The sequence below is a fragment of the Anoplopoma fimbria genome, chromosome 23 (assembly GCF_027596085.1).
Source record: "Anoplopoma fimbria isolate UVic2021 breed Golden Eagle Sablefish chromosome 23, Afim_UVic_2022, whole genome shotgun sequence".
Classification (NCBI taxonomy): domain Eukaryota; kingdom Metazoa; phylum Chordata; class Actinopteri; order Perciformes; family Anoplopomatidae; genus Anoplopoma; species Anoplopoma fimbria.
This window is the reverse complement of record NC_072471.1, coordinates 6,076,920-6,097,300: the sequence shown is the minus strand read 5'-3', so window position 1 is coordinate 6,097,300 and position 20,381 is coordinate 6,076,920. Positions and strand designations below refer to the sequence as shown.

Below are 20,381 nucleotides of genomic sequence, written 5' to 3'. Positions count from 1 at the left end.
CACACAAAGCCTTTGCAGATTTAGTTAGCAGACGCCAATGGCTCCACAGCTGCCTTGACTTAATGGGAATACACTGTTTGTTTCCAGTCAGGCCATTATTGGCGCAAAGACAGATTGGGTTGTGTGTTTATTAAATCTATTAAAGCTGATGCTATGGTCACAGGCCCACTGACATTGATTTATTTAGTGTATTTTACAACATGTTTTTCAAGTCTATTTTCCTCAGACTCATACACATTTTATATGGAGCTGTGAGCGCTTGCTCCACTATGTGGATTCTTTGTCATTATCTAAATGTAAGTTCCTCTGGCTTAGAAGTCTTTCTACTTGAAATGATGAGTTGAATGAATATACAAGTTTCCAAAGAAACTTGATCAGTATATTAGCTTTATTTACTGTAGTTCAGTGGTCCCCAACCTCCCGGGTCATTTGGTACCGGGCCGCACAGAAAAAATAAATACTTATATTATTTCCTTTTTATTTATTATCAGAGTCTGAAAGATGTTTTATTTTGAAAAATGACCGGATTCTCTCCCAATTACATCCGCCTGTGCCTCTTGACACATGTCGAGATGCTTGTCTCGGTCACGTGATACGTTACCTCAAAAAGTAAGCCCACAAGCTAGCGCAGTGAGGGATTTTCATTTCATTGTCTCCCATTACCCCCAGATGGGACGGTATCGTTGCTCCCACTGATTCAGCGTTATGGTGATTTGTATTTTTTCTGCATTTTATATTTCTTTCATGCCGGTCATATTATTGTATTTCGTCATGTTTATCCGCCAGACCTTGAAGGCCGGTCCGTGAAAATATTGTCGTACATTAAACCGGTCCATGTCGCAAAAAAGGTTGGGGACTGCTGCTGTAGTTGATTAGAGTTCCCAGCATACATTGTTTGAGTTGTTGATTAACTTTCACTTAAAGTAACTTTTTTTGAGTTTTGGACACAAGTCTTTCAAACTTTTTCAGACGTACTCCAAACCAAATCGAGCCAAATCCTTTGAGTGCCATTTTTGGCTCCAGACTGGACTTGCCAAAGAAAAACTAAACTTGTTGGCTGTTACTTCTTCACTGGCCTGAGGGGCTATTTCTCTTAGATGGAAGGATTCTGTAACTCCTTCCCACTCGCACTGGATTAAAGACATTACGTCCTGTATGAATCTAGAGAAAATCCATTATACCACCGAGGAAATCATTAAAGAGAATCTTCACAGCAGACCAAGAGGTCATAGAGCCAGAAGTCAGGAGCTGCTGCAGTTCTTCCACTTCTCTGCTTTTTCATGTTAAAGCCACAGCCTCACAGTATGGTCTTACCAACACGTAAGGTGGTGTTGGATTTACAGTGTTTCATTGATTGTACCCCTTTCATGAGCCTTCACATCCCCCCATTCACACTGAATGACTGCAGCTGGGCAGGTGCAAGCCCAGATAGCATCCCTGCTCGGGTGCTCAAACTCTTTGCTTTGGAGCTCTCTCCCATCCACCACTTCATTTTCTGGGAATCCTACAGGACAGCATCAATAAACACCTTCCGGAAAACACACACCATCATGACAATACCCCCCCCCCAAAAAAAAAACCCAACCAAAACCTAAGAACCTAACCACTACTGACAGGTCACACTCACTCTAATAGCTCTGAAATGCCTGGATAAACTGATCATGAACACCATCCTGTCAGTCGGACTCCCATCAGTTTGCCTATAGGGCCAAACGGGGGTCGGAGGATGCTGTGGCATGTGTCCTCTCCTCCCTCCTAAAACATCACAGATCAACAGGGATCTTCGCTTCCATCCTCTTTGTTGTTCGGCTGTTCTTTCCACACAATCCAATGCCTTCAGTTGATCAAGAAACTTCAACATCTCAACCACCCTCCACTCCTCATCCACTGGGTTAACAAGTACCCTGTTAGAATAGGCAGTGAGATCAAACCATCATCAACAACACCAAAGCCTCTCTGGTTTTCTATCCTCAGTCCCTTCCTATACAAAACTACATTTCTCACTTCACCCAAGGGTGCACTTTCTACTACCTGCATCTGAACGTGAACAAGACAAAATAAATGAGTATAAGCACATCAAACACACCTAACACTGGACTGAAGCCCACCTTCATCTGCGGCAAGACAGTTGAGCAGATGAGCATCTTCACATATCTCAGACTCACCATTGACATCAACAAACTCAGTTTTGATAAACACATTAATCCAACCCATCACGCTGTACTGTCCCCACTGCTTATTCACCATGACGAGCCTCTCCAAGAAAAACATACTTAGCGGCATCAAATGCACTGCCTCTGCCTTCCCACACCTAGTCTATCAGATAGAACCTCAAAGCCATCAGAAGACTAACAAATGACACCGATCACCCATTAAACAAACACTTCACATTACTACCATCTGGTCGGAGGTACAGAACACATACATGAAGAAGAGCTTGCTTCAGCGGGAGCTTTGTTCTTTCTGCAATAACAGCCCTGAACAATCTGCCATGCTGACACTGTTGTGATCTAGGATGGGTGCATACATGAAGATTTTGTATGCTGTTTATATTTAATGTGTATATTTGTGGGTAGCTAAATATCCCTCTCGGACAAATCAATCTTAAACCTGGAAGTGCCATGTGTACACATACACAGATAATACATCAGAGATACTGGGATGCAACACAAATCCACAAAAAAACTACAGCCTATCAATAGAAAGTGCCGTAAGAAATGAGAATTAATAAGCATTTCAAAAATATGGACTTGCTAATGAGCTGGCATAAATTTTATGATATGAGGAAGCTGCTATAGAAAGACTAATGAGCGCATATTGCGGAGTTACAGAACAGATAATGGAGATGATGTATGCCTGGTTCACGCTGTGTAACTCCATGCCTAAGAATAAAAGAGTCAGCTTGTGGTTTTAGTTCTTGTGTGGAGAACACAGGCACATCTAATTGTTTTAAGTTGCTGGTGGGGGCGAAACCTTCTGTTTCCTCAGTTGGTAAATGCACTTAACATGTGCAGTCATTGGGGTACCTGTAACTGAATATGAGGATTAATGTCCATGCACTAAAATGATCAAGTATTAGAAATGAGACAGACTGAAAGAAAACTGTGCCGTATTAAAAAACAATTAACAAATGCGGAAAAAAAAACTGTTTAGAAAGCTGCAAGTGACTGCTTCATATCCTAAGCTCCATAAATCCACTGTATGCTCATGCATAGAATAAGTGTGTGCATATGTGCAATTGTCTTCTGTTTGGAGAAAATGAATCACGTCCACTGAAATGCCTTAAATCTCCTACATTGAGATCCAAATGGAAGGATTTTTTATTACAAAAAATGTGTTTTCTAGGAGATTTCTACATGTAATGTGTAAACAAATATAAACCACATTACTGTACCTATCAAAATGAGCCAAAAACACTAGTAGTAAAAACACAAAGATAATTGTATCAACATGTATGTATGAAGTTTAACGTCACTGTACGTATTAAAGAGGAAAGAATGTCACAAACATGTATGATCCATGTGTGTATTAGTCTATAAAACAAACACATGAACCCAGTGGAGACAAAAACATACCCAGCAGCTGTTCTTGAACGCAGCTTTTTTGGATTTATTATGTCAAATTCCTCACTGTTTTATTCTTTCTACCTTTGTGTTTGCGGGAGTGCTGGGTTTCCAGTGATCAGTCACAGCTCTCACTTGAGTTATAATGGGGGACAGCGTTGTCTTATTTAGATGAGTCTTCATACCTAAATGCCGGAGTAGCGTTTGAAGGGATGGTGAGAGGGAGGGTGGAAAGGACTGATACATTAGATCAACCGGCTTCCTCACACACATACTTGTAAAATACACAGATCACACTCAGCTGTTCAGAAGCATCCTTTGTGTCTGCAATCTAAGAACGCTGGTGTAAGAAAAACACCGAGCTCTGCAACGCGTCTAATTTTGCATCTTGTAAGCAACACACAGAGATGTACTGTGTAAACATGCACGCTTGCCTTTCTGACACACGTTCCGTTCCTGGCAGTCTGATTAGAGCATCAAGTCCTGCCAGGACGGAACACACACACACACACACACACACACACACACACACACACACACACACACACACACACACACACACACACACACACACACACACACACACACACACACACACACACACACACACACACACACACACACACACACACACACCTGCCATCTCACTGATGTGCAGGGAGGCACGGGAGAGCTGAGGAAACATGAGCATCTGCTGTTGTGACTGGCAGCACTTTAGTCAGATCTATCCTGCTCAGCCTGTAGGGAGTCAGGAGGAGAGTGGTGAGAAAGAAAAGCAGAGAGAGAAAGAGAGAGAGAGAGAGAGATACATTTGCACTCACACAAACACACACACTCAGGCAGGTTTGCCCAAGAAAGAAAACAACTGTACAGTACAGTTAGTACATGCAAGTTGACGAGTGAACCCTACTTTCTTTACCACAACCCTGGTCTTAAGGACAAGAAACAGTGCTCGCCAACCTCGCAGGAAGTCACTTGTCAGGGGCTGGTGCTTGTCCCACTATCCACTGCTGTGTGCTGGTTTGACAGCTCATCTCTCCTCCAGCAAACACTCCCAGCTGAGCATGTTATCTGTGTGCCAGCTGGCTGCAAACAACTCCCAATTACAGCTGTTCCCAGCTGCAAAGTTGACATGGCGGTTCTGCACATTCATACACACACCTATACCCAACACACAGATTTACTGTCACCATGTCTTAAAGGATTCCCCTTCTCTAATAATCAGAAGAGTGTGTGATGCTGCCTCCTTTAGCTCACACTTTCACTGTGAGACAGTGTTTTGCCAACAGTGTTTTGAGTGGATTTAAATGTCTGCAATCATTTCACACTCCGATTTGTTTCAGTTTCAGTGCTCATCTCGCTGAGCTATTGTTCACGTATCAAGACGCCAAGAAAGACAAGAAAGAAATCTAGATTCTTAAGAAAAAAAGAAAGTCGAGAAAAGAATGTCAACTATCATTTTGCTCTTCCTACAACAACACTTTAATTATGCAGCTGCTGCTGTCTGTGTCTGAATGGGACTGAATATGACAAGAGGGAGAGAGAAATTTGAGCTAGACACATTAAATGTAGACTCCTTCTCTGTATGCAAATACTGCATGTCTGATAAGTTTCATGTAGGAAAACAGAGATGACAAACACCAAGCTGGAGCCGCGGACACACAGAGAGTGTGCGACAGCTGGGCTGACAAAGGCAGCCACACACAAAGCACACACTTCAGGAAGTGGTGAATAATGAGTCACTGGTGGCCAATATCAGACACACATCTCTATCTGATTGATTCAACATTTCCTGCAACATTATGTATATCAAATATTAATAGTGTTTGGAGACAGGTACAGAACTATGTTTGCACAACATTACATCACCCCAAACAAAGGTTTCCTGTAAAAGCTCTTATGTTTTCAAGAGTTGGTAAACTTTGCAATAAGCTTTAGCATTGCTGGTTAAGTTTATCATATTTAAATATGTTATAAACTCCACTGTCACACAACTGTAGAGCAAAAAAGCAGCAACTTTGGCTCAAAGCACGACAACCTGAGATTTACAGCAGATATAGGAGGTAAAATCAAGGATCTATGATTGACACATAGAGGAGTCAGCCCTTTTGTCAGCCATTGCAGACCATAGAGTAATTCAAGTGTGACAGCACCACTCAGCATTAAAGTACTCAGTATGATTATACAAGATAAGATAAATCACAAGTAACAAGTTACAACAGCACAGAGAAAACTGAAAAAGATTTAAATGAAATCAATGGAAAATTGATAAAACAAATTAGAGAAACTACATGTATAGGTCTATAGAAAATATATACATAGAGTACACAATATTAGTGTAAGAAAGAAATATTGTCATGATATGGGAACTATGAATACCTTTAATTGGTGTATATTTACATTGTACTATTTAAAAGTATATAGTTTTATATAGTATATGTGCAATATATGCAATATTATACAACTGGAACACAATGCTATAAAATATATATATATAATAGAAAAGAAAAAGAATATCATGAAATAAAATATAATATAATAACCACGTATAATAAATACATATAGTATTATTATACAGTGATTTAAGTAAAATAATCCAAATTAAAATAAATGTAAGGGACATGTTTACCTTCTGTGTGTGTTCCATAAATATTTCCGAATCCCATAATTGATTATGAGCTCCAATAGCAGTTCTTTTCAGTCTCCCACTACACTATGCAGTTTGACTGAAGGAGGTAACAGGTCAATGTCTGTACTCCAAATAATAATCATACAGAAGGTAGTTACTCTGAGAGGCCCGCTGTAGACTGGGATACAATCAGCATAATTACCTGCCAATAATAAGCCCTTGGCCTGGACATGAGTAGAGAATTTATGTTGTTTATTCAGCGATTTGGAGATTATGAATTTAATCAGCATATCCTTAGAAACGACATCATTATGTGAAGTGACAGATTGCATAATGTGCTCTCTTCAGAACGCCAACGGAAAAAGCACATAAGTCATTAGAACATATGATCTTTGAGCACAAGTGGTTCTGCACTCATGGGGGAATTGCACAAGTGTAACAATTTTCACTTTAATGTACGCCTTAATGAAATAACGCGTGAGTGAGGAGCCTCATGAGCTCGTGCGTGTATGTGTCACTGTGTGCCTACTCTGTGATTAGGGCTTCAACAGCAGTGTCTAATGACTCATAGCATGTCATCCAGTGCCGGTTTAATAACGCACTTCCAGACACTGGAGATCAGTGACTCCTCTGTAATTACGCACTACTACATAACACAACACTTAAAAGAGCTCTATTCAAAAGCTCGAGCCCTCGCTTTCATCCTTCTTAGATAATCTAATGAACACGAATTGCTACTAGAGAGGGAATTTTGTGTTTATTGCTGAATGAGGATACTTCTCATTTTGATGCCCAGGGTTGAGTGTAAAAGAGGGTGACAAAGAGAGAGAGAGAGAAAGATAGATTCCTCACTACCGAAATGAAACACTTCTCATCCTGTTTATGATGCCCACGTTGCTTAGCGACCAGGGTGTCATGGTAACCTGCCGCATCTGTGGTCCATGCACTGGGGATAGCGTAAGCTCCCATGCAATAGCTACACAGGAGACCCAAAACATTTTGTTTATCATCTTCCCATTGTAGCGTAGGCCATATTTCTCTTCAGCAATTAAGACTTGACTCAGAGCTGGCTCTCTACACCAACGCCAAAGTCCCACTCGCAATTAAGATAAGTTGGTTTACGTTAACAATGTAGAGCCACGCTGAGGGTGATTCAAATCAACACAGGAAGCCAAGTTTGGAAAACAACAGTTGTTTCTGTTTCCAATAAGGCCACCATTTGTGGCTCGAGACTCTGATGGGCAGCCAAAGCCTTTTTGGATCTGCTGCCAAAACGCTAATGCATCCCAAGGCCTGAAATAACCTCAGCAATCAATATTCAAATAGCCCAGTCCTCAGCTGTCTTATCTGTAGTCCTTAGCCTTATGCTCTCCCTTTCTCTCTTGGGTGGTCACTTTTTTTGTCTGTTTGTTTTACTTCAATCAATAAAAATGTGTCAAGCATAGAATCTTGGCATCTCTTATTCCTTTTTATTCTCTTTCTCTCTGTTTTTTTTTTTTTAATCACAACATCCAATCTGCAGGTCAGTCCACTCTCTTCTTTGCAGGCAATCTGTCTGGGGTACGTCTTGGAAGGGCGCCACAGCCAGCATCCCTCAGGGAGGGTACAAAGCATCAGTGGGAGTTCCTTGAAGGCACCTACACAAAATAACCTTCCCCTTGCTTCAACACCTCAGTTCTCTCTCTCCAGTTTTAGGCTATCTTGATACCAGCCATTGGCAAGTGTTATTCATCCTTTGCTTTTTAATGTAAAAAAGCAGTGACTGTTAGGATTTTACTTTTGCAAGGACATGCAAATGATGTGTGTTAGTGTGTGTTTGTATAGAAAAAAAATGATATTGCAACCCATGATTAGACACTCTTTCTGATGACAAAATGGGCTAGTGTATTGCTGCAGACCGCTGCAGTGTTGAATTTGGTGCAATTTGGACATGCCTCAATTCATGTTCAATATAAATTATAAACTTTTAATAAACAAGCAACCGCCGCTGTGTGCAGCATTGGGGGCGGGGCTGAGTTAAGCATCCACGGCATCTCCTTTACAGGCCGCAGCTCCGGGACTGCAATTTACTTTTGCCCCTGGATGCTGGATATACTAATTACATTACATTACAGTCATTTAGCAGACGCTTTTATCCAAAGCGACTTACAATCAGTAGTATATTACATATCATTCACCCATTCACACACTGATGACAGGCTACCATGCAAGGTGCCACCATCAGACTCTAACTAACATTCATGCAACATCCAGTCCACACCGATGGCAAGCCTTCGGGAGCAACTTGGGGTTAAGTGTCTTGCCCAAGGACACATCGACTGCCAAAGCCGGGTATTGAACCACCGACCTTCTGATTGTAGAACTACCTTGCTCTCCACTACACCACAGCCGTTAGGGTTAGGGTTAGGGTTAGGGTTGGGGTTGGGGGTTAGGGTTTAGGGTTATGTTACTAATGTTACAACCGACACACACCCTAGTTTCACAAACAGGTGATGAGTCAACACTGCAAGCAGCACTTTCAGAAGCCAAGCCATTAGCCCGCGGCAAACTGGCACGCCTTCTGAAAGAACACGCTTTGAACATGTGGCGGTCAATGTTGATACTGTTGCAGGCTGCAACAAATACATCAATGCACACTGGAGTGACAAATGTCAGCATGAAGCAGTAAAGTTGGTTATGTTGCTGATGAGTTGGAGACGTTTTACCAGCCTAATCAAAAAATGGTCAAGGAGGTGGAACTTGGATGGAGCTGAGGTGGACCTAATGAAGCCTGGTTGCCGAAACACGCAAACCTAGCTCGAAGCTACCGAGCTAGCTAAGGCTAGTAAGAAACAATGGGGTTATGCTACTATGTGTTGGTAGCCGGTTTAGGTTAATCCTGTGGTCTTGTGGCTCCAGGTTGCCGGTTAGTCCGGGTGCTCATATATAAATAAAACTCGAGCACAGACTTCTTCCATCAATCGATGTATTTATTTATCACACAAAACCGTACAGGGTAGGGTTAACACGCACAGTGAAATATTGGTGATAACTGATGTATATACCTTAAATAGCTATTGCAGAAGAATGATGACCATGAATGGTATCAAAAATAGGATTTCATTTCATGACAATGTTTAATGATTATGACTTTAGGATCTAATTCAGGCTTAAAGAAATTAATCATTTGAAACCTTGAGATCAGTGCTCAACATTTTCTAATTAGTTAGATTTTTTTTTTTAACTGAGACACTACATTTAGTGCTGTGGCTTAAGGTTATATTTAGATACCATTTTTCAGATACAAACTTAGCTATCAGCCTGATACTGTCACTGGTGAATAATCATTTTAATGTAGCTAGAAACACGTGCAAATACCTCGACCTATCGGCAGAGCTCTCTAATACGCTCTTCCTTTTTTATGATAAATGAACATTTCTGGAAATCAATGCCTGTGTCACTGTGGGTGGACAAATGACCTATTCCACTGGGGGAAGTTAACCACAGGACCCATCAGAGGATTGGTTAAGAGGAAGGGTTCAATAATTGATGAGAACAGAGTCAGAGGAGTCAGAGTTGGCCTGGATATCAGAGGGATGGACTGTCAAGGCAAGTTAAAAAAAGAAGCTCAGGTCAATGTAATGCACATACGGACTAAAGGTGGGTGTCCAATATGTTTGAGATCATTCACTATTCACCAATAGGTCACAGCTACATGTGAGCTCATTATGAAGGTAATGATGGAGGCAATTAGAGTGCAGTACAGTGGAGGAGGATCTGAGTCATTGACACACAAACAAACAGAAACTGAGTAAGAGGAGGGAAACAACGAAGGGCAGCAGTGTGTTAAACATGTTCATCCTTCGGTCAGTTTATGATATCCCTTAAAAAAAATGTCTGGGTGACAGTTAACCACGAATTTTGTCTAGATTATGTCTGCAATTTCTGTTATAAACTTTGCTGCGCTTCTGAATTGGACAAGCAAAATATCTCTGCTGAGTAAAAAAAGAGAGATTTATGCAAAAAAATTGCAAGAAGTAGAAGAAGTAGAAGTTTTTAGTCAAGGAGATAAAGTCTGGATGTTAATGCCTATTGCCAGTTCTACTCTGAAGGCACGTTACAGCAGCCTTTAGTATATTTGGTAGAGGAAAATGTGTATGAAGAGACTACATAGTCACCACTTCAGAGCGTAAGCAGCAAGCAGGTTGTGTCATATTAACATGCTAAAATAATACCAGGATAGAGAATCTGTCTCGCTGTCTCCTGTCAGAGAGGAGGGAATAACTGTCTTGGCGCTGTCCAGTGCTGATTATAGCATCAGTCTGCTTCAGCACTGACTGATAGTCAGCTGATTGAGGATTATTGTTGGCCCGTCCAGTGCTGTTATCCAAGGACTATTAAAATGTCTCAAATGTTTTCTAAATTTGACGAGTGTTTTTCCGCAATTGATTCAGCCCCAGCAAGAGAATAGATGGATGGATGGAATGATGGATAGGTGGAAAGATGGATGGATGGATGGATGGATTTATTCTCAGTGATTAGTACTAGTGTGTCACACTTTTACACCTCAGACCTGATTTACCAAAGGAAAATATGCTTATTGTAATTTGGGATTCTGTTTTGTACCTATACACTGGAAACATGCATTTCCCTTTTATTTTAAACACAAGCATTACAGCTGTATTGGATAGAAAGGCCCAAAGAGGAAAGACAAGTTGGAGAGAAAGAGACGACAGGCAAGACAGAGAGGGGATCAAATTTTAAAGGGAAACATTTCCTTATTTTCAGAAGAATTTATCATCCATTTTTAAACTTTGCCACACACACACACACACACACACACACACACACACACACACACACACACACACACACACACACACACACACACACACACACACACACACACACACACACACACACACACACACACACACACACACACACACACACACACACACACACACACACACACAGAGACACAGAGACACAGGGACATGGGCGCATACATCCGAAAGAGAATAAATGTGAAAGGACACAAAGGGAGAAAAGAGGGACACAGGGCAAGGCAAAAATGGGGAAATGGGAATGAAGAGTGACAGAGAAGTTATGGGAAAGGAAGTTAAGAAGGAGTCATGAGCAAAGAGGAGGGAAGGACAAGGTTGGAGGGTGGAATGGAAAAGACACAGAGGAGGACTAATAAAATACCAATTGTGACAAGAATGCAGAAGGAGAGAGGTGATTTTGGGGTTCAGAAGTGTAAAAAAGGTAGTAAAGGTGATAGCACTTGCGTGAGTGGGCATATAGATCTACAGTTTGGCTACAAGTGAAGCCTGGTTGTCTCTCAAGGTTTAGCTACTGATGTTTAATACTACTTTTCTGAAGTTTCAAAGAGATCTAGGAGACGACTCTCAGTCTGGCACAAACGTGCACACACACAGACACACACACACACACACACATCTACACACATTTATATCTCCATCTAAAAAGCTAAAATAGTCAGCTACATCACAGATGACAAGACTTTCAGGGGTTTTGTCTGAGGTAAAAAAGGTTTTCAGTTTTCCCTGCACTGCGGTGATTTCTTTCCTGTTGGGAACCCTAGTTTCACTCGACATCTTCCTAAGGACAACGCACACTGAATGCAGAATATTGTGGTGCAACATGAAAGAGGCAGATTCTTTGATCGCCCATGAGTGGCTTGGAAACAAAATTATTTCCCCAGTCAGATCAACAACGCTTTGGGAACTTTAGTGGATAAAAGAGAGGGAGAGCTATACCTTTGGAGCCTTTTCATGGCTTTAGATGAAAACTGAATAAGGAAGGAAGACAGCAGATCTTATAAGAACTACCGATGAAACTGTACCGCAACATAAACTCATCCTATAGAATTAAGCAGCAAAAAATTCCTTCAAGATATTGTCTACTAGTGCAGCCTCAACCTCAACAGTACAGATAAACATCAATGTTTATGCCACATCGTTGATAGATTTGGGACAGAGCTGGCAGTTAGCTGAGTTCAATGTGAACATTGATATGAAAACACTCCACTTGGGCTTTGTTAAAAAGTGGACAAAAAAGTATTGATAACAAAGCTAAATCAAGTCTCTGTGATGGACTGATCAAAGTCTGTGAGACTTTCTGAATGACTTTACTGGGGGGAAGAAAATGAGCAAAATATCTCCAGCTATGTTGGTTGTGGACAGACACCAGCAAGAGCACAGTAAAAACTGACATAATTGGCAACAACAAAAATATTCTTTATGACTTTAAGAATGTAGTTAAGTAAAGTTGTGGCCATAAATGAGTGACTCCCTTTGAGATTATTCTTTACTCTAGCAGGCATTTCTGCAGTTGCCTGTGGGTACTCGAAAAGATTGTAGAAGGTAGCTCAGACAATTGGAAAAAAGCAGAAATGATGATCGCTAATAAAAAATATCTACACATATTTATGTTTGGGGGGGGGGAAGAAATATAATAAATAAATATAATAACAAATTGGTTAAATGCTGGGCTGTGTGCAAGAAACATGTGGAACTAAAAGGGTTGGGAACCACTGTGCTACTGTAGATTACCAAAATTGTAAATTATTTTATTTTGAAGGACACAGGTTAACACTTGCATTGCTACTTTAAATATATAGATAGATATTTTTCATTTCATTAAAGTAGATAGGGGGTATTTTCACCTTCATATTAAGTCACTTCCTGTTTTGGCTCCTGATTTTTCCCCAGGAAGTGAGCAATTTCCCCTCGCTATTTCTGTACATGTGACCTTTTGTTACTTTAAACAAGCGCATGTGTGTGGCAAGGCTGCTGTAGTGACGCTTGTGTGTACTTTCTCTACAGATACAGTTGTAAGAATTGTGAGTGAATGAGGCTTAAAGAACGACTCCCTGATATAACTTCAGCTTCATTAGCCATTGCTTACACCCTGCATTAAACAGCTGAAACACAGTCTTGAATATGGATGACTCCTGTCTTGTCCCAAGAGTTAGACCCACTATGAGTATAATAATAAACATGATTTGTGACATACATTTTTTTGCACTGATGAAAGATCTGTTTCCCCTCTAAGTAACCACAGTCGGCAGCATTTGAGAGATTGCATGTCAAGGGAGCGCCGACATCAAACACAGCGACTGAATTGAGGTGACAGGATGGGCTGATGCTCCAAGCGGGCCCCTGATTAAGTTAATGACAGCAGCCATCATTCTAATGGGATTGTGTTCCTTGCAAGTGCTGGCAATCACACAAACACCTAGACATACACGCACAAACAAACAAACAAATGTGTGCAAAGTATATATCCAGAGGAGACAAGCTGGCTTAGTGTAAAAGGAAATGCCACCAGTCAGTGAGGCAGCCTCTGTCCTGCTATTTCCAAGTACAACACAGCCTGAACTGTACAGCTGCAGGGGGTGCAAATTGCAATACAGACAATTTTAGAGGGGTTGAAAAGCACAAAGACATTATGACTTACAGTAATCATCCAAAGTCAACACTTAAACACATGTGGTGGTGTGATTTTTCCTATTCCTGTAGATAGAGAGATAAAGTAACTTCATAGGAAAAGAGGAAGAGATGAAGAGCAGCCAATATTGTTTATGCACATTAGTTGTGTTTTAGCCAAGGGGCAAGTCATTATATTATGTTATTATATATTATAGAATGTGCTTGTAGGTGTAAATTACATGGTAATCTGACACCAGGTCCATGACTCATGCTGGGAGTGAACATGGGTTACAATAAAACTATAAGGTTACTACAGATACATTAGTTCATTATGATGAAGCCCCCTTAGGCAAATGTGTGATTTGTAATATTGGGCCTTGTAAATAAACTTGACTTGACTTCCAGAAAAATACATAGCTTGGTTTAAACTACTTGTCCAGAGTTGCTACAATAAACTGGGGAACCATGATGCTCAAAAACTCCAAATGAAGTCTCATTTTGGATTTCTTATCACTTCACTCATCTGGTGACCCCCTTTTTTGTGACACATTTCAGAGTCTCAAACCCAAGGTTGGGAACCACTGGCCAAGCTTAAAGTTTATAAAACTTACCAACATTTATTAAGATACACAGATATTGAAGCAGGAAATGCACCATTGGAATTAACAACATTACTGAGGGTTTGCTTCCATGAAAAATGGGTCTGTTACTTAATTGTTTAGTCCTTTCAAAATACAGATCCCATTATCAGTGTTTTACTATCGTACGGGGGCAGGTTCAGGGAAACTGAGTCTACCAAAATGCTTTTAATGTTGTTAATCACTAAAAAGCTAGAACTCAGTGTCCGACAGTATCTGGGGGTGGACATTTTTTGATGTAGCCCACATCACAGAGCGGTGTTGTGCAAACAAGAAGAGAGTGCTGCCTGTTGAATTGTGTACTAAAAGGCCGAGATCTTAATGGATGGGAGGTCTGCAATAGGCTTCTAGTCTTTTGTACGCTGCCTCATGGGAGGCGTGTCTTAGTGCACTCATGGACTTCCTACCACTCTTCCTCTACTCATCATCATCATCATTTCTCTCTCATACTCATCAGGCCATTCAATTTCTCTAATACAAAAAGATATAACCTCTCAACACAATCAACACGATCTCTAGCTTACATGATCACTTCATGCTGTGTGTAATCAGCCATTCCAAATGGAAAAAAAATGGGTTGGACAGAGAGCAGAGGGAGGGATGAAAGAAAGGGAAGGAAGAGATGATGATAGGAAACAAAAGATCAAGGATACTTACTGAAGGTGGTAAATCAAAAGGAGGGATTATTTAAAGCATAGACTGAAACCTGTGCAGAGATATATTAGATTAGCGGAGGTCAGGTCTAGAACATTCCCTCCTTTTCATTCAGCTAAGTGGACACACTAACTATTTATTGTCCCTTTCAAAAAATGATGGCCATAAGGCTGTATCACCTCCACTTCATTATAGAGAACACCATTAGTAACTACGCCACAATGGGCCTTCTCTTCAATGCTAATGCAGTAGCAAGTAAACATTATATTTTTGAGAGAACAAAAGCATATGGTGTTAGCTTAAAAAATAAAAATAAAAAATCATCCCTGCCTCCCTCGCTTTTTTCAAATTTCCAACAAAGACCTAAAAAAACCAGGCGTTAAATTGCACAGGTAGAATCCACAGCAGATGGTGTTGATGAAATGTAAGACCAGAGCCTGTAGTTTAACATCTGTATTGCGCTGCCATCAATTCACTGAGCAGTTGTGATTCTCTTCCCAAGGTGCGACACAACAGCATCCAACTCTAATTGTCCTTCATCCCCTGGCAGTTATTGAGATGTAAGAAAAACACAAACGGTTGGCTGGATTGATGGGGTAATCAATGAGAACGTAACTATGGCAACAGGCTGTCAAACTATAATTGGATATATGTGGAGGAGCCGGATTGATGGTGACTGGGACGCCCAGAGATCCTTATTTAGCTCGCCAAATACTGTTGTGTTTAAACTAAGGAGCAGTGAAAGGTTGTACAAATCAATTTAGCATGTTGTCCTTTGTAACTGCATGCAAGCCAGACTAAGACATGCTGACATTTAGCAAGTAATGTTTTCCACTAAACCATTCAACAGGTGTTAAAACCGTGTGCTACTTCATGTAGTACATGTTGAGATATTTCATTTAATAAGATGGCACTACTGTAGATGAAAAGTCAGGGGTTCACGAAAGTCAAGATGATTCATCTCCTTGACACCATGTTTTTTGCAATCCACTAAATAGTTGTGAATACATTTCACTGAAAAGCTAAAATGTCAACCTGCTGTTGGTGCTAGAGGTAAAGTCAGGGTATCACCAAAGTCATTTATTGGAACCTATAATGCCGGTACAAAATTGTTATCCCTAAAGCTATTTGGATAGCATGGATAACATGTTACATGGTAGATAACATGCTCTACGGTTTGTCAAAAGGTTGTACAGTACAAAGTGATATAACTAAAAGATGTGCTGTGTGTTTTATACAAACTAAGAAACCGAATCTGAAACAGCCTCACAGCTCAAAGGCCTTTGGATCGTCTGGTCAGCCACTCAACAAGGAAGACGCTGTCAGAAACACTTAACTACAAAATGAAAGCATTTGCCTAACGTACCCCTTATAGCATCTTCCTACTAATTGGTTCAGATAAATAACCATGAAAGCAGCAGGTATGGATTAGGTATGAAGGCAGACAAGTCCTCAAGGGTTCTTGAAAGTTGAAACTAAACAGGGTCATCTGTATAAAAAAATCTCAAAAACAGCAAAAAGTGATACAACACATGTACACAATGAAATTGTATTTTTCTTGGCATGTTGCCACCCAGACTGGTATCTTTGAATTAAGTCATCTAGCTGGAGGATGTCTGCTCATATTGGATCAGTGCATGGCCTGAAGCAGTGTCTATGTTACAGTGTCTGTTCTGACATGAAATGAGGAGGAGCAGATTGTTTCTGTGTTTCCTTGGGCTCTTGGCTCTGTGCTGGGAGAGATGTACAGATTGGATCTGGTCTCACAAACAGCATAGAATTAGCATTTTATGTTCCTATCTCAAACAAACAAAAAAAAGAATAATTTCAAGTTGATAAGAAAGAAGAAGCAATAACCAAACTTCTCCAGTCCACAAAGAAGCAGTGTTGCCACAAGATTGGTTTGGCGATGACACTCACCTTTAGGGCTTGGGAGCGGTTAGCCAGAAGTTTCTCTATATTCCCAGCAGCTGTCGCCACCAGTTGCCTCGCATTGTTGGTCTCAACACTGAAGTGAGGTCTGTGTTTATGATATATCTGGAACAATCAGAGGAGGAGAGCAGAGGTCAGAGCAGAACTTTAACTGAAAGACACATCAATCCTTGATGTAATGTCTTAATCATTTAGCAGGCGTTCAGGCTAAAAACTACTACATTGAGCTAATTTTAACTTTTTTTGTCGTGACCCTGCATTTTTTTGTTGAGGCCATTGCAGCAGTCTAGAGCTTCATGATGATGACAGTGGACAGGGGAAATTGAAATGGTGAAAAGGGCTAATGCTTGCAAATTTCCATCCCCAAAATTATGATTTGAACATCTACTTTGCTTTAAATAGCCAACATTTTTACATAAAGTTCTGAAAAGTGACGTGTATGTGTTTTCATAGACTATAATCTCTCTCAAATGTTCTCATTCTTAAAATATATTCTATCCACAGACTATCTGAGGTTAAAAATATAACTCTGCATCGGTGGTCATCTTCCTTTCTTTCTTCTTTGGACTGCACTGACCAAAGACAGTGATTTAAAAAAAGGAAGCTACATGTCCACTGATTAAATTGCAATGTCAGGTTATGTAACAAGACCATTTACTCTGCTATGGAATATGCTCCAGCAAAATAAATAAGAAACACAAATGCCAAACAGCCAATTATTTAGCAGCCTAGAGGGATTTCATTGTCCGACATTCAAACCACAGAACTGAGGCGCGTGCATGTATTTGTCTTCATCCTCCAGGCGTCTGATGGATTTTGCTTTAGTGCAAGAGCAATATTTAAGAGTAGTAAGCCTGACTTTTAGATGTGGATTAAGTTATTACAGAGTATCCAGGAGGATCTTAATGGAATTTCTATATTTAATCTGGATGTTGGACCTGAAAGAACCCATTGGTATGGATCTGGGGAGTCTTATTTGAAAAACTAATACAATTCCCAGTGAAATCAAAACACAAAAACTGTTTGTATAAAGCGTTAGCTTCTGTTAGAGCAACAATTTGAGAGGTTTCAGTTACCCAAAACATTGCCAGAAATGTTTCATTCTCATTTTTACTGACAAGTCATGCCACAAATAAAATAAAAACGTGTTTTGTAATGATTTCTGTGATGCATTAAAGCCGACTGATTATATTCTCAAATGGAGCGGAGAGCAAAAGTGCCAGATGCATTTTGTCAATCAATGTTGATCTAAAAAGCTTCTTCTCCTTTTTGTCAGATGTGGGTTTGTGTGGGAGTGTGTGTGCAAGGACTATCACTGTATAGTCCTGACGCTGATCTTATCTGAGCGTATACATCGGGCTGGCAGAATGAAATGATGCAGCGTCTAATGAGAAGCTACTATATATAGCCTGGTGATGTGTTGTGACAGCTGAGGTCGTGCAAGTAGCGTTGGTGAGACGGAGAAAAGTAATGACTTAAAGTACACACTATAATTCTTGTCAATACTGAACCCTCGCAATGGGTTTTATGACACTAAATTAAGCTAAAATATTAGTATACTGTATATCTTTGGTATTTGTTTTTAGACTTTAGACTTTAGATGTTTGTTAGTCTGACAATGTTGGTACTGGTATTGGAAAGGAAAACACTTGTGGGCTATTCAAATAGATTGGTATATAATTTATATTCCAATAGGCAACTGGGCAGTAAACCTGCTTAGGGGCCAACATTAGCCGTCGTTTAGTCCCATAAGAACCATTTATGAGGACTTCTTTCCGTTCATGACTCTGTAACTACGTTTATAAGTAGTTGTGTTGTTATTCAAATCACAATGTAATGTTCTAGAGGTGATGCTCAGGTTACAGAACATTTAATTTATGCGAGTGTACACAGTTTTTTTTATTTGACTCCCAAAACTTGACCCGTAAAAGTGAAACAGCGAACACTAACGTTGGCCTGAAGCTGAGATGCCATCAAAAAACTTTTTTATGTTCCACTGGAAAACACGTACATAGCTGAAGTATCATTATAGTTTAGCCTTAAACAAAAGAATGTAATGCTTTGATAATGAACCTTGCTTTTTTTTTTAGAATTTGGTTTTAAAAAAAAGTTAAACAAAAACAGAAAGTCACACCTACCTGTATTAGGTTGTCCATGCCACTGGATGTGTCTGTTAATGTGATCAGATCTTTTTGCATCTGGTCCACCCACTCCTTTATCCTGAGAACAAAAAAACAACAACAAATTAGCCAACCAATACTCATTTAATGGCAAGCTTCAGATTGGCCTGCAAAAAGTAAAATCTAATTTGTAGAGCTGCTCCAGTCTCATTCATTTTGATTACCTAAGCTGAGCTTTATTGCTTACTTTAAAAAACATGCAACAAAAGCTGAAGAGATTCAGGAAGGGGGAATCATGAAATAATAATGTTTAACCAAGTGGATTCATTGCTCTGCTCCACATGAGCTGTGCATTAAGGCGAGAGCAATTTATAGTCGTCAGCATGAGAGTGTCACATCCTCGGGGCTGAGATGCTGGTAAATGTATACGTCTGATGAGGAGGACAGAAAGGGAAAGAGGAAGAAACAGAAAAGAGCACGAGAGACACAAATGTCCATTTATTAGAATTAAGACTTTGCTTTATATCACTTTATCATACTTATGTAAGATCTGAACATATCTGCGATATCTTTACTCAAGTATAACTATAAGAAAGCTCAGCATCAGTTCAACAAGTAGTATCCTATGACCCCTGTGTGAATAGCTGTGTCCTTGAACAAATCTAAACTGTAAATACCAGCATGTATAAACTGTTATGAATCAACTTTATGCCCTGTTATTTAGCCATGAGGATTTTGAGGACATGAGTGCTTATATGGAATCCCAGACTTTCAGTTCAGTGTGAGTGTGCATGGTGTACGTGTGGAATAGTACACCATACCTTCACTGTCAAGTCACCAATGAACCCCTTTACTTGGCAGGGGAAAGGTGACCCCACTGTACAAAGTTATTTATGTTTATTTCCTACTAAATGTACAAGCCGTACAAAAAACTAAGTGTAAAAATGAAACCAAACATATCGTTTTTACATTTACGTTAAGGCTAAATGTTGCCAATCCAATCTCATCTCACTCTCGGCGGGAGAGTGAATAAGCATACTTCCCCAACTATTCCTTTAAATTGATTCAAATCAATTAATTTAAAAAAATGTTTCTAATGTAAAAGAATGTCTTGAAAGAAATTCCACAGGTAATGAATTTCTATTGAAACCACAATCCTTTTGTCAACCTCACATCGCTTAACTGCACATAACATATTATGAAAGCTCTTTACTGTAAGTACACATACACACAGTACTACAAACCCTCCCCCCAGCTGCTTTACGCAAATACAAAATACATTATCCAAAAAGAAAATTACTCTTTTTCCGCCACAGTGTGAAGTAACCTCTCCACCTTCCAAACTTCTGAGAGGCCTTTGATATCTGGACCATGTCTATGTTATCTTATTCAAAAAATACATTGTAATG

General features: G+C 40.0%; 1 protein-coding gene across 1 annotated transcript in view; it reads right to left on the bottom strand.

The window, feature by feature from the left end:
• The window catches only part of LOC129112268 (voltage-dependent calcium channel subunit alpha-2/delta-1-like), an 82,036-nt gene that overhangs the window by 46,669 nt on the left and 14,986 nt on the right, over positions 1–20,381 (bottom strand). Inside the window, exons 2-3 of the mRNA XM_054624294.1 lie at positions 18,991–19,072; positions 16,841–16,957 (exon numbers count right to left, since the gene is read on the bottom strand). Coding sequence (XP_054480269.1) covers positions 16,841–16,957; positions 18,991–19,072 — 199 coding nt within the window. The remainder of the gene's footprint in view (positions 1–16,840; positions 16,958–18,990; positions 19,073–20,381) is intronic.